Source organism: Engystomops pustulosus, chromosome 6, assembly GCF_040894005.1.
Source record: "Engystomops pustulosus chromosome 6, aEngPut4.maternal, whole genome shotgun sequence".
Lineage (NCBI taxonomy): Eukaryota > Metazoa > Chordata > Amphibia > Anura > Leptodactylidae > Engystomops > Engystomops pustulosus.
Window position 1 is genome coordinate 61,856,917 of NC_092416.1, and position 15,682 is coordinate 61,872,598.

The window sequence follows — 15,682 nt, forward strand, 5'->3', positions numbered from 1 at the left end:
GATGTCAGACCCCCAGTTGATGGTGATGAGGCCCTGGAAATCGGCAATGCCTCTTTTGCCCCTGTTTGCTTTTCTTTGAGATTTACAGATCCCTGAGAAATTCTTATGTAACCTTTTGTTGGATAAATTATTCTGACACGCTTACAGATTCTTTGTAACATGTCAGCCACTGGTTGAGAGTCCTCAGTGGTTACATTATATTGGCTAACTAAAAACTATGATGACAATTGAAAGCTTTTGAGACTACTTGGGGTCTCTTCATCAGGCATGGTATAAGAAAACATATGAATGTAGTACAAATTTATACACAAATGGACACAGTAGCAATGTGGTTGAAGAGACAAGTAATGAGAAACAGAACATTCAATGCAAGGAGAGAAAAGTAAAACCTAATAGCAGTAAATACTGTAGCACTTAGGGAGTGAGATGGTTTTATTGTCCCTTGACTGAGATCAGGTCCATGGCTGTGATGACCCTTTCAGGTCTGAGAAGCAGAATCATTAGGAGTCATACAATGACATAAATCCACAGGACACATTCATCTCTGTTTTGGTGTGTCAAATGTTATCATAAACTTGTATTAAAAGACAATTTCAAATCTCAGAGAGAAAGGAGGGTCTCGGAGTGCAAGAGATCTCAGAACAGAGATGAATGTGTCATGTGGATTTGCCACTCTTAAGGAATCTACTCATTAGACCTGGTTGGAATAACCACTGGCATGGACCAGATCTCAACCCAGGGACAAGAATACCATCTCTCCAAGTGGTACAATAATTACTGCACTTCTCTCTGTGCATTGATTGTTCTGTTTCTTATCACTTGTCTCTTCAACCATAGCCTTACTGTGTTGTAAGAATTTACAATTTGTGTTCTATCCAGATGTCTTATACTATGCCTGATGAAGAGACCTACGGTAAGTAGTCATCATCCTTTTTAGTTAGCCAATAACAGGTATCAACAACTGAGGACTGTCTTTTGTTCTCATCCATCAGGTAATAAAGGGACATACATTAGAAGGTGACAACTTTCTGTGACTTAGAATATGCCCTATAATCTACGTCATGAGGAGTATTTTGGGTGTTTCTATTGAATTCTAATTTTGACTTTATCTTTTTGCAGGAAATTTGTTATCTTCTCACACCAGGCAGTGGATTTCTATCTCTCTCTTACTTGCTCCAATTTGCAGAACCCTGACATCGGCTTTGTCTAATGACAACTACAAGGGTCTGCAAAGCTGTTCACAATCTAAAGCTAAGGAAGCCCATAAAGTCCTTTTACACTAGTGAATTTCATGCGGTCACTCTATATTGATCACTAGTTTATGGTATTCACTTGAGTGTTGTGAACACAATACATGAGTTTATCATTATTACACTGGTTAGAAAGAGATGTGAAAAATTATTTTTATTTAAAATTATATTTATGATCATAGATTTCTTGACACTTTGAAACACTGGTCAATCACCTTTTAGATTATACAGGCACTCTTGGTACAGCCATTGGGCAAAGGGGAGTAAATTGCTGATAACTTTTGCTGATGATTTTTTGTCCTTCGAGAACAAAATACATTTCCATAAATTTTATTTTAAAGGAAAAATCATTTTTGGTTATATGGAAAGTCTTTGGTTACATCTGGTATATTACACAAGTCTGATACAGCCTTAATTCGGAATATCTGACTACATGCCGTGCTATATTGTAAAGGACATTATAGATAATTTACATATACAAGACACTGACCCGGCTGTAAATCTGCCTAGGGGTTATTCTGTTTCTATGTAAATGAACAATTGTCAGATGAAATGTTTTGCAACTTTATAATAATTTGGATTATTTTATGTGGTTCCCTACTGTTCATGTTCTACTGAGACAGGTGTATGCTATTACAACAAAGTTTGTTAGGGCAAGTTTTTACAAGGTTTTCGTGGGTGATATTAAGATATAATCCTGCCTAAACAACACTTGTAATGTGTCTCCCTTTATATGTTCCCACCAGACTGAACATCTGTAGCTCTTCTGCTGAAAATCCATAGCAGACAAAAGTGATTTTTTTCGTTGTCGCAGCTTTTGTTACATAAATGTTGAGAATTAGCACAAAATTTCACTATTGGTTTAGAACCCTCAGAACACATCGGCAACACCCACCAATGACATCAATTTACCAGATGAGATTTTTCTTTAAGAGCCTGTCCAGAGGATCTTCTAGAAATCTGTTAAAAAATAAACCAAAGACTTTCCAGATACATAGACACAGATAAACACATGAATTTTTGACCTGCACCGTTAAACCATCAGTTTGCTAAAAGCGTGCCACTGTGTCAGGCTTCAGGACGTTATATCAGGAATTCTCCACAATAACCATGCGGAAAAAATGGATGTTCCAGCTGCCATTGCCTGGAATGTAACTTATGCACTTATCATAGCACTTACTTCTGTAGCGGGATCCAACGCCAGTCCTTCATCTTTCACAAGATTGTACTTCCCGTAGTCCACGCTGTCATTAATATCCCTCTCACTTTTTCCCCCAGGTCTGGTCTCTGGAGCAGCCTGACTGGCACTGTAAGATCGACGAGGGCTCGGCAGGGCTTGTGTCGTCCTGCTGGAGTCCAGATGGCCGTCACATTCTCAACACAACAGAGTTTCATGTAAGCGTGGGCTGATGCCTCCTCCACTTGGTATCAAATGTTGATGTCTGCCTCTCTCACTCCCGTTCTGAAAATAAATCCCAGTGGGCTCAAAGGTATCAGGTTCCCGAGACGGAAGTTCAGTACTATGCTATTCCTTTTTAATAGACCATCTGATAGTACGTCACTCAGGACTCTATTTCTCCAGTTGTACAAGAAAGTTTTTGTATTGTTTTTTTTACATTTTCTTGCATTAAGGAGGGGTCGCCACAATGAGAATGCTGCCTGCCCGTGAACTTGCACCTGTGGGACATCAGTATTTTTCATGCTCCCATAGGCTTCCATAGGAAGGCCTGTGCCGTAGGCACAGGCAGGAATGGGACCATCTCTGAGTTTTGTATAGTCTCCAGACAGATCCTTAAAAAATCAATTGGTGATAAAGAAACAGATGGCACATGTACCCCAAAACGCTCATATCCATGTAGCCTAAATGTTGTTTGAGCCTTGTGTGTGCAGACCTTCCTTCATGTTGCAATATTCTGAAACCCATAATTTATAATTGATCTGTTTAGAGTCCTGTGAGGAGTGCTGGTTACAACTTATAACTGCTTCTTAGCCACAATCAGTGGAGGGATATTCATTACAATCTTCCCAGTTACAACCAAGACACCACTATGGGCCTGTTGGGGAGCGAAGCGCACAGGGTTGTAATCAACCGGCCAGCCAGATTTACTATAATCTTTTCCAGAAAACCGGCGTAGACCAGACTATTGTGTAGACTATTGCAAAAAATATTTTTGCGCCTGTATTTTCTAAGAGGTCGGAGCCGGATGTCTGCAGCAATAGCAGCTGTGGAGCAGTAATACAGCAGACACCTACACTGTGTAGAATATGGTGAACTACTTATAAATACTTGGTATCTAGAAGTTAAAGAGGATTTCCATGACTCTAGAAAACCCCCGGGGAGAGCAGGATAAGGAAATGAAAGAACACATAAACTCACTCCGGTTCCCACCTTGCACCTTTCAGTTTTAGTTCTGTGGAGTCATTTAATGCGTGTCCTCAGGCGTGGAATATCGCTTGCTTTACCAGGGGACTCTACTTTGTGTGTTTTACCCTGGTGAGGTACCATATTTTTCTGACTATAAAATGCGCCTTACTATAAGACCCACCCCAGATTTAGAAAAAAGAAATATATTAAAATATCCCTGTTGGTCACACAAAAGCACAGCTCATACTGGGCACTACAATACACACACACACACCTACTCTACACATGAATACACACACAAAGAAACCCCCTTACCTCTTCTTCTTCTTACCCTGTCCCTCCACAGCATGCCCCCATTCTTGGCAGTATCAGGACCTTGAGTGATGTAGTAAACATGTGATCAGTTGTGGGGACATTCTGACATCCCCACAGGTCCTGTAGGCAGTTAGTTGCTCTTCGGGACACCCGGGAGAGTAGTGATGGGAATTACGGCTCTTCTTAGTGAGCTGGCTCATTAGGGAGCCGCAGGGCAGTCAGTCAACCCACACCACTCCACTTTTATCCAAATTGTATCGGGTTAAAGAGGGAGTGGTGAGCCGTTAGGGACTGGGTTAAGTGAGCCATGGGCTCACTGAGGGGAGTCGAGTCATGTTGTTCACAAACAAGAGCCGCCTCTCAGAGCCGTGTTTTTTGCGAACAACACATCGCTATGAGAGAATGAGAGAGCAGTGCGGAGGCTCTCCTCTCTGGAGGACTATGTTAGCGCCTCACCCAATTTCCATTACAGCAGCCAGGAGGGTCTGGCAGTGCTGGATTCTCCTGACCTTCGGTCTATAAGATGCAGGCACTTTTTAGCAAGATTTTTTTTTCTCGCTATAAAGTGCGTCTCGTAGGCCGAAAAATACATTGTGTTTTTAAAAAAAATTATTTTGGATCATAAAAAATATTGCTGGTGTCTTCTACAAATGGCTCCATGTGTGTCTTTAGGCTGTAGTATTGGACGAGTCTAATATTTTTCTTATCCAATACTAAGCAGTTTTTGATATGGATCAATCTTTCCTGCTCTGCCCTTGTTACCTGAACCTATATAGGAGATGGAATCAGAATAAAATGACATTGTACAGCTGTCATGCCAAAAAACTGCAGCTCTGCTGTTGTGTGCCAGGCAGGAATCTATGGTACTGAAAAGTATCACAACAATCCCTCAGCATCAGAATATTCCAATTCACTGACTGCTAGAAAAGTTTACACTCAGCTTACAGATGACCCCCAGTTAAAGACGGACCCCTCTGCCCACTGTGACCTCTGGTGAAGCTCTCTGAATGCTTTACTACAGTCCCAGACTGCAATGGTCAGCTGTAAGGTGTATGTAATGAAGCTTTATTGATAATCCTTGGTCCAATTACAGAAAAAAAAATTGGGGCAAAAAATGTTTTTTGTCTGGATCTACAATTATAAAATATACAGTTTTGACATATATATAAATTCAACTTAAGAAACCTATGGACCCTATCTTGTACGTAACCCGAGGACTGCCTGTATATGGTACAATGCAGTACGTCTTGAGGTTTTTACTTTCTCAAGGACGATCATTCAGGACCTGTCAGAGATTAAGCCTTACACTTGGTTTATGTCTTTTACGATGGGTCTGGAAAGTCTTGTATATCAACAACTGGCTAGCTACTCCTCAGAGCAATTTTCCATCCTATAAAAAAATTAATTGCTCAAAATCCACCGTCCATATGAATTCTGCAACTTGTCCAAATGATGGGAAAGAACATGTTGAGGGTGTTTCAGCCGAATCAATTAGGTGCATGTGTACACTACGCAGTGTAACTGGGCTCCGGGTGCTGACACGCTGGCTGCTGGTCACATAAGGTGAAACTGGCGTCAGGACAGCAGGCAGTACATATTTCCTTCCAATGTGTCTCCATATGATATAGAATACACAAGCCCCCATTAAGTTTGAGGGATAGCAGTAGCTCCATGGCATCCCACACATCATCGCTGCTTTTGTTTTGCGCAGATCTGTTCTCCATAATTTGATGGTTCTCTGGTGGCATCTTGGGAGCTTTACACCAAGCAGCGATGAGAGATGTCCCCCGTGTTGTGCAGCACACAGAAAAATAAAGGTGACGGTGGATGCAGACACAGTGGGACCAGGCCTCAGGTCCTTCTATGGTAGAGTAGGAGAAAATAGGCAGCACTCCAAAACATCCGGTGTAAGGTGTATCAAGAGGGTTCTTTTTATTCCATGTTTTTAAGGTACAGCAAAGTACAGCTGTCAAACCAAAAATTTGCTACATAAATCCATAGGCTAAGTGAGATATGTATGAATGATGGTGCCTCCACAGCTGCGCCCCCTGGTTAAAGCTTGAAGAACCAACTGTGAGGAGTAGGTTAAAGGAGTTGTCCACTTTCAGCAAATATTTGTTTTTGTTTGTGTAATAAAAAGTTATACAATTTTCCAATATATTTTCTGGTTTAGTTTCTAGTTTCTAGATTTCTGCTTGCTGTCATTCTATAGGAAGTGTCATTCTTTACTTCCTGTGGATAAAAACTGGTCCATGGTCATGTGACCTCACACAGGTGCATGGCTGATTATATCACAGAGTAATCAGAGCTGTGTGTTTCAAGAGCCGTGCACCTGTGTGACATCACATGACCATGGACTGGTTTTTATCCACCGGAAGTTAACTATGAAGCTTCCTGCAGAATAACCGCAAGCACAGAACTAGAAAAGAGTGATGACCTAATACAGAAAGTATATTAGAAAATTGTATAACATTGCATCACACAACCAATGTCAAAGCAGTGATGGCAAACCATTTGGGGACTGAGTGCCGAAACTACAAGCAAAAGCCACATATTTTTTACAAAGTGCCAAATGCCAATTTAAAGTAACTAAGATAACCTGAGGACACCAATACAGTTGAAAGAAGAAGAAATGCAGATTATTATTGTAGTTTCCCTCTAAGGTCCCTTAACAGGATCAATCACAGGTCCGGAGAAGGGTCTACAATGATAATACAGCTCTGTCAGCACTTCCTTGTTCCACCTGCATTTCTAGTCACTTTAAAATAGCGCTGAACGTGGCACGTACTGGGACTGCAGGAGAAGGTATTGAATCCTAAATGATGACCTGGGTGATGGCCTGGGTGCTCACAGAGAGGGCTCCGAGTGCCACCTCTGGCACCCATGCCATAGGTTCGCCACCACTGACTTAAAGGGTTTATTAACTAATATAGACTACACAATTGGATGGGTTGTCTGTGCCTGTCGCTTCTATCCAAGTTAGGTACAGTTGAATGGCACAAACCAGGGTCCCCCATTTTCCGTTTGGAAAACTAGTCTAAAATCTGTTACCTATACAGTGGGTATTCCAAATGGTTTCCAAACTTATCCACACTGCATCCTACAAAATACAAAAATTCCCAGAGGTGACAGAATGTCAAGTATTAACAATGATAAAAATTCTTTTGGTCTTGAGCGATGGAATTGACTCTGTTCTTGAGGGGTTAAATACTTAACCTATTTCTTAGCATTTTTTGTCTGTGTGTTATTTATGGCCGGCTTTCCAGGCTCAGGAATTTCCCAGTTGCTGGAGCGCAGTCAGACACATCAGTGCCGGGTTACCTGTCCAGCTGGCAGCACGTGCTTGTGTGGGTGGCGTGTATTTCTGACTAGCCATCAGAACTCAGCACGACCCCCAGAAGATTTCATTAAGGTTTTGCCAAAGTGGCATCTGTGTCAGGATAGATTTACTCTCCAGCTGTAAACAGGTTGCTAAATGAACTCCTTTCAGACAGCTGGTGAGTCCATATCAGCCACTGCGGCGTGTTTACCCTTCAGGACAGTAAATCCGGCATCCACTGGGAGCCATTGCCCTGCATTAATGGGACAGACTCATTCAGAAGAGTTAAAGTCCCCACTAAGTCACTACAAGGTAAAGCGCGATGTAAGCATGGGATGATAACACCTCTGCAGCCATGTCTTCCCTCCTGGTAACTCCTTTGGGCGGATATTAGAGGGAATTAGTGGCTTAAACATCCGGAATCTGATACTTGTTGTTTTATTGCGTGCTCAGTAGTTATCACCTTCTTACTACTCGTCTACAGGCGCTTTTATAGGGTCATGACATACAAATTATTTGCATCTTAATAAGCCATGATAGGATGTAGAGCCAAGAAAACACTGTCCACTTACTTCAACACTTTCTTCTTAAAGAGGTTGTTCCATAAACTGCACCACATCTGGCCTGCCATGTATTATTTAGCTACATAGAAGTGAATGGAGCTTGGTTTCAGTAGCATTCACTACCCATCGTCAGGACAGGAGCTGTTTTTGGAAGAAAGCTGCCATGTTTTTCAACCTCTGGACAACCTCTTTCACCTGTAGAAGGTTGTAAGTTACATGTTCTCCGTCATGTCAGGCTTGGACAAGACTATTCTTTAGAGGGGCGCTTTTGCTGGAGTACAAAAAAATCAAATTGTTACTTTTTAAAGGAGGTTTGGTAGCTTTAATCCTCATTCCTAGGAGACACTATTGCTTTTATTTAGTACAATGTATTCCCGGGGAATTGGAACCCTACGTGCTACAGGCTTTTAGGGGTGTGAAATTGATTGGGGAGATGTAAGGTTTCCTTTAATCGATTGGGATGTTTCCAGTGCATGTTATTATGCTCGCCTATATTAGTGATCCAAATGGTGCTATAACGTCACAACCACTAAAAAAATGGTATTGCTTTTGCTACCGGCATATTTATGAAAAGTAAACTTTATGACTTGTGTCTCTACTAATGGTATAGCCGTTGTAGAATGAGGGTGCATAAGGGGTGCTCTACATTGCTGTTTCAGCTTGCCAATCATAGCAGCTACCTCCAGCTGACCCTAGGGGGAGCTCAATATACATAGATTTGCACACCACCGGTTGAGTTCCACACTAGTATTAAAATGGTATCCCAAAAGTGAATTGAACGGCCTATCTGTATAAGATCCATTGGAGATGAGTGGGGGCTGAACACCTCAGTCCAGAAATCATCCAATATTAGAGTTGTGTAAAAACCTGCAATTACCCAGCTTAAAGCAATGCTCTGATTCACAATGATTACACAAAGCATAGTTTAAAAAATCTAGTGCCTGTATTTTTAATCTTTATGGCAAAATTTTCCAGTTATCCAAAACTAGTTACTTTGCTTTTCCCAGCACTTCATAGCATCTAAACAATTCATACATTAATCAATATAAAATCATCTTATTATGTAAATGAGGCTGGTCACATGGGCAGAGGCAGTGATGTCACCCCTTCTCCCCTCTCCTCCTCCTGCTCATGTCTGTGTGTAATGTATAGTTACAGTAAGCATTGCTAGTGTCTGTGCTGCATCTGCTGACATGCTCTCCCTCCTAATACACATCTGAGAGACACAGACATCAGCTACACAACTGCCTGACATCCTCTACCATACACATGGCTGCTTCCTGTAGTAGTTGTATCTCATACACACACAGGCAGCAGGGGTTTGGCCACTAGCACCAGGAAGTATGAAAAGGAGCCAGCACCAGTAACACATCATTATACAGGCTGTCAGTCAAGCACTAGGGGGTGTGGCTGTGCCTCCCACTCATGAATAAGCTGGACAGCTTGAATATGATTATGACTCATTGGACATCTCACAGGTCATTTGCATACAGCTTTAGTACCTAATTGGATAAGTTTACAGGTATGTAGAGAGACAATGAAGGGAGAGAGGTAATGCTTTCTAATGGCAGTTTATGAAAAAATATAAAGGGGTTTGAGGGTTAATTTGCCTGACGGGTTCTCTTTAAAGGAAATCTACCAAGGACACTTACTCATAGGTACACATCCAAGCACTGTAACTGTGGTAATCTGCTTATAATTGTTATCCATGGCTTCTTCCTTCAAAAAAATAAAATCACATTTTAAAATTATGCTAATGAGTTTTAAGGGCTCTAGAGGTGTTACCAAATCCCATCACTGCTGCTGATTCACAGGCTGTCACAGAACATGTCTCTCCCAAACCCTTTCCTATCCCAGACTTGTTGGGACTCTGGAAACAGTCCCAGAGCTCTGCAGATTAATTAGAATAATTTTAAAAGCTGTTTTTAGAAGGAATCAGGCCATGGATAACAAATACAAGAAGACTACAACCAACAAGCAAGTGTGTAAAAAATGGGCAATAGTGTACACCAGAAAATATTTAATAAAATTTTTATTGGATATGCCTTAAAAATCTTTAAATACATACATTTTACTAGTCATGCATGAAATACAATGCTATGACTTTGTCCATACCACAACCTGATACATTGGCACTTGTACAATATTCATTGTATGCTTTAAATTCTTACAAATAATTTAAAATAAAGCTAAAGTGCAAGTGCTCTGCAGATACATTCGTACAAAGCATGTGGTTTGTAGGGAAACAACTAAGCACATCATGCATGACTACTAGGATGTATGTCTTTGAAGGCTTTAAGGCATATCCAATACATTTTCGTATTACTGTATACTCGAGTATAAGCCGAGGCACCTAATTTTAACACAAAAAAACTGGGAAAACCTATTAACTTGAGTATAAGCCGAGGGTGTGAAATGCTTTGGTTACATGTGCCCCCGTATAAAGCCAGTAGCCCTCCCTGTATATCCAGCCCCTGACCCCTAGTATAAAGCCAGTAAGCCTGAGTGACACCCTCATGATGCAACTCCGCTTGGTCACTGTAAAGTGAACTCTTAAAGCTCAAAGGGGTATTGCCAGTTCAGCAGATTAATATTATTGTTTGTAATTTTCCAATATACTTTCTGTATCCATTCCCCACCGTTTTCTAGATCTCTGCTTTCTGTACTGCTACAGAAATCTGACCATGGTCACAAGGGTGCACAGCTCTCGTTAGTAGCAGAGAATCATCAGAGCTGTGTGATATAACGAGCTGTGCACCTGTGTGACCATGGTCAGATTTCTGTCCACTGGAAATAAACAGTGAAGCTTTCTATGGCAGGACAGCAAGCAGAGATCTAGAAAACTGTGAGGAATTGATACAGGAAGTATATTGGGAAATTGTAGAACTTTCCTTAATTCAAACAATAACACTTATTTGTTGAAATGGGAATACCCCTTTAACTAAACATTTGAAATACATTTTTTTTTTATTTCAGAAATTAAATAATGCAAGTAATAATTTATAAAATATATACCTTAGTCAAGCAGCTTCTCTTTAACTTTTTTCTGCTTTTTAATGAAGGTATATTGCAAAGTTTACTATTATCACCTGAAATTTTGATTTATCTAATAATTCCTTTTTAAAATATAAAGACATTGTGCTCACCCTAAAAAGAAGCTTTGAGGATGTTTTAAAAATGTTTTATGAAATTTATTTCCACAGTTGTATGTTAAGTCGTGGCTTATTTGGGGGGGAATGGAGTCTGTTCTTAGGTTTGCTATGGGGTCCTAGGAGTTTGTATGACCCGGCTGTGAACCATATTTTTATTTTCCAGTAATTTTTATGAAGACCATATTATCTGTTTGAGCCGTGATGAAAGTCATTAAGTCTCCCTGATCTTTTTACACTTACTGTTGTGCAATAGAAATGTTTTGCAATCACCTCGGATAACCCAGAATGACATTTTTAGATGAGCTGTGCCCGGTGATGACAATGTCTCATTAATTGCCAGGACTATAAAGGAGCACCTGTCTGCTAGTGCAAGATACCCGCCAGGACAGTGTGTCTTAGCTGATCTTCTGGGTTCAGCATTCGATCCAAGCCGCCTTAGTAACCTGACAGATTTATAACCCAAATCGAATTGTTCACACACACAGCTAGTTGTATATTGATTTATATAGTTAAATCTTGGCAACTCGCACTATGTCCAGTGCCAGGACAGCATTAAAGTTTAATGGCGCCTTATGTTTGCTTGTTTTTGCTTGTTCGCTGCCATAGATCATATTATTGACTTCTCTCAAAATTCACTGATTCCCAGGTGGACATTTGTAGAATCTCCGCTAAGGCAATTTAAAAAGGTTTGTCTGCAATTTAAAAGTCCTATAAATTTGGGTTCAGGGTTCCAAAATAATGGTGTTTGCAATACTGTATAAGATTTTTCATAAATCCAGTAAACCCATTTAAGTTAATAAGGGATCGGTGAAATTATCAAGGAAACCAAGCATTCACTGTTGGTAAATTTAATTTACTTATCACAGCTAAGCTCTATGGTATATAAGGTTTGAAAAGTGGAGTTAGTCTACATGTGCACAAATGCAGTAATTCTTCTACGTTCTACGTCCTTTGATTCAAATGATGTTCTCAGCATGAGCCACAAACTGCTCCCTCCATGCAAATTGCCAAGCACTGCCTCTCTACTCCATGTATGTATCACTCCTATTGCTTCCCTTTTTTTTTATTTTGTGCGACTTTTTGCAGTTTGCGACTTTTTAGGTGCAGAATCAAGCAGCGTACCAAAGTTAGCTGCCTCATGTTTTTAATGCAGTGTGCTGTTTAACTTTGTAGCCCAGATGTTTGTTTAACTTGCAACTTTTGGTTTTGGAATTGTCCCATTCTTGCGCCTAATAAGTTGCAAAACAGAGCATGCTAGACCCAAACTTGAGAAATTTATTGGCACTTATCAAATTTTTCTAGCCGTCCTTATGTGCTACCACCTTATCCCTAAAACACCCAATGGGAAAAAGTAAAAGCTATTGCATAAAATATAAGTGTTAGTGCCCACCTACACTTATATTTTATGCAATAGACCCAAACTTACTTATGGTAAACTACTATTTGGAATAGAAAGTCGAACACCACAAAAAGTCACAAAAGTGAGACTTAACACACATTGCAATGATTAAGTAGGCCAGCTTCAGGAAACTTGAAAAGGTGGCAGCCGAAAAACTATGATACATGTGCCCCAATGTGTTTGATTTGTGCTGCAAGGATATGGAAGATGACACTCAATCCAATTTTGAAAATAAATGCTTTTATTCTTGTACCAATCTACTTTAATACATATACATGATGTTTTGGTCAAAAAGATGCGGATTGTACTGTATAGCGATACTAAGCCTGGAAGATAGAAGCGGTATCCGCCGCTTTGGACCTTGGCTGTGTGTCAGCCGTGTTCTGGTCTCAGCGTGACCAGAACCAGAACACTGAGACCAGAACACGGCTGACACACAGCCAAGGTCAGAAGCGGCGGATACCGCTTCTATCTTCCAGGCTTAGGATCGCTATACAGTACAATCCGCATCTGAGGAAGGTCTTTTTGACCGAAACATCATGTATATGTATTAAAGTGGATTGGTACAAGTATAAAAGCATTTATTTTCAAAATTTGTTTGAGTGCCATCTTCCATATCCTTACTTGCATACAGGGTTGGGACCTTATTTTGGCACCATCAAATACTGAAACAGGAGTGCAATGGAATTTCTACAAATGATTTGTGCTGCAGACACCCGCTGGACAGACACTGATGGAAGGTATCTAGTGTCTGCTCCTCCATGATTTACAGTGCCCGCATTTACTGGCTACCATTGGCCCACTCTCTGCACCCCTCTCTCTCCATGACCCCTGCTCCTCCTGTATTGCTTTAGCATCTATGGTTTGTCATCAAAATGTTAACTCTTCAGTTTAACTCCCTATTCCCCAAGTTCACTATTTGACAATTATTACTGTTTTCTGGTGTAGCAAGAGTTAATTTGCTATATGGAGGGTGGGTTGCATACACACGCATCATTTGAAATGTGTTTTGAGACTCGACCCTATCTTGTATGTAACCCGGGGACTGCCTGTAGATTGATCTGTGGGGTCTATGGGGTTGGCCATAGTCTTGTGAGGACTGGGAGGTTGGTGGTATCATCTGTAGTCTGGTCTGGGCATCTAGGGGCACGAGTCATAGTTCCTGAGGAGGTTATAGTTGGATTTATTTATTATTGAAAATGTCATACTCCTCCTTGGCTGAAAATACTCCTCAAAAATGAGGAGTATTATTACCCTTCTGTAAAAATGCAACATAATTCGCCTGATAAAAAGGGGACGGGGATTCAGTTATACATTCTGAGGCTACATTCACATGCTGTGCAACAGACTGATCACTCTGTCTCTGCACTCTGCAGCATATTGGGGAGCATCAGTCCCCAGCAGAGTGATCAGTCCGTGGCCGTGATCACTGAAAAATGTGACTGCAGCCTAATGAAGACTTCCACTTATTAGATGTTACACTACATCATGTGATTGTTAAAGGCAATGTCTAGTATTCTTAAGCCTAGTAGCCAAGAGGTTGTGAAGCTGGAACTTGACAAGACTCTTAGTGTTTTCTTGTTTAGATGAAAATTGTGGCATATTTTTCAGTGGGCTTTGGTCGTTATTACAGTAAACACTCATTCAAAATGCCAATCCATGGACGAGAGTTTTTCTTTCTCCTTTATTAACAAACTTACTACAATTACAGATCATTTTTAAATTACAAATTTCATACAAATACATCAACATTATACTATAAAATAGCACCTTACATAAACTATACTTATAGATCTTTATCACTATACAGTATGTCCTGTTTTATGTCTCTTATATTTTCAATTTTCCTATTTCAATTCTCAATACCCCCCCCCCCTCAAAAAAAAAAAATAGGGGAAGGAGGCTGTTTCTTTCCTTATCTCCCCCCTCTTCCCCCCTTTCATACATCAAACACTCCACCATCACATAACATATTAGTTTTAATCCAGAAAGCCTATATTGATTTTAAATTCCTACTGCTTCTACTGCTCATTTCTTCATAAAATATCTTTTCATTAATAATCAAAATGTTAGTCAAGTTCTTCCAATATGCGATACCAGGAGGGTCTTTTGACATCCATTTTTAAACCACTGTTACACTGGCATACATCAATAGCTTGGCGATCGCTTGCATAGTTCCTTTTGATGTTTTGGCTACAATGGTTTCTAAAAAAAAAAGTGTGATGGGGGAATTATTCCACTATTTGCTGTAACAAAATATAAGGGCAACAATTATTCCCATTATTCCAAATCTCTTGGACTAATATCAATTCATATCATATTTATGTGCCTTATGTGGCCAGCATTATCCAGCCAGCCCAAAAAGGCTGACAATTATTTTTACTTTTTATGAAAGGTAAATGTATATCAATTCGCTTGTCCTTCCACCGTAATCTCGTAACCAACAATTAACAAGCTGAAGCGCCTGGATGTCACGCAGCAAATTGAGAAATTGTCCCGGGTAGCGCAGCAGATGTTTGGAATGTGATGCTCATGGCGGCCCCGGTGACTGTTAATGTATTAATGACAACCACTGATTTAAGCATGAAATTAAGTTGGATGTTTTCCATCCCCCATCATAGCCAGTAATTAACCTGCTGTGCAAAATAACACTCGTACCCACGGGCACCGGGCAAAGAATAAAAATCCATTGTAATTGCCAATGGCTTGCATTGACTGAGATGCTTTGTGTCGAGGAATGTGCAGGGATATAATCCGTCGAAATCCCGTGCTGACAGACGTAGCTATGTAAAGGGCCCGTGTGACCCAGTCAAGTCTGGGACACAATCTGACAGTCACTTGAGAAGGCAGGTTCTGGAGAAGTGATTCTTGTACGGTGAAAATCACCCGTTGCTCACACCTGCCACCGACTGTCAAAGCCGCATCGACTAGGTCTCCTTGTATCACTGGCAGGGACTGTTCATCGTATTACTGTCTCAATACTTTTATATTTCTCAGCTGTTTGACATTCTTATTTTAGAACAGGCTTTCTTTACAATTTTTCTCAAAAACGGCAGCTGAAAGTATCCCTGGGAGAGAGTACCTGGAATTACATGGGACCAAGTGGAATTTTATATTTTTTTTCTTCAATAATCCTTACCCTTAAGTATTTTTTTTAAGATGATTTTTTTTTTGTTACTGACAATAATTTGCAATATTGAAATCAATAGTATCAGGTGCATGGTATTCACCAATTTTCTTTGACCATAATGCTATAATGCTGTGGAATTTTAAACAAATTATTGGATAAAAACTTATATAATTTAGCCAAAGATTTTTT

At 40.3% G+C, this 15,682-nt stretch overlaps 1 protein-coding gene across 2 annotated transcripts in view; it reads left to right on the forward strand.

The window, feature by feature from the left end:
• Positions 1 to 15,682, forward strand: part of WRAP73 (WD repeat containing, antisense to TP73) — a 44,204-nt gene that overhangs the window by 5,110 nt on the left and 23,412 nt on the right. For both annotated transcript variants that reach the window (XM_072156314.1, XM_072156313.1), the window contains exon 3: positions 2,529 to 2,645. In XM_072156314.1, coding sequence (XP_072012415.1) covers positions 2,529 to 2,645 — 117 coding nt within the window. The remainder of the gene's footprint in view (positions 1 to 2,528; positions 2,646 to 15,682) is intronic.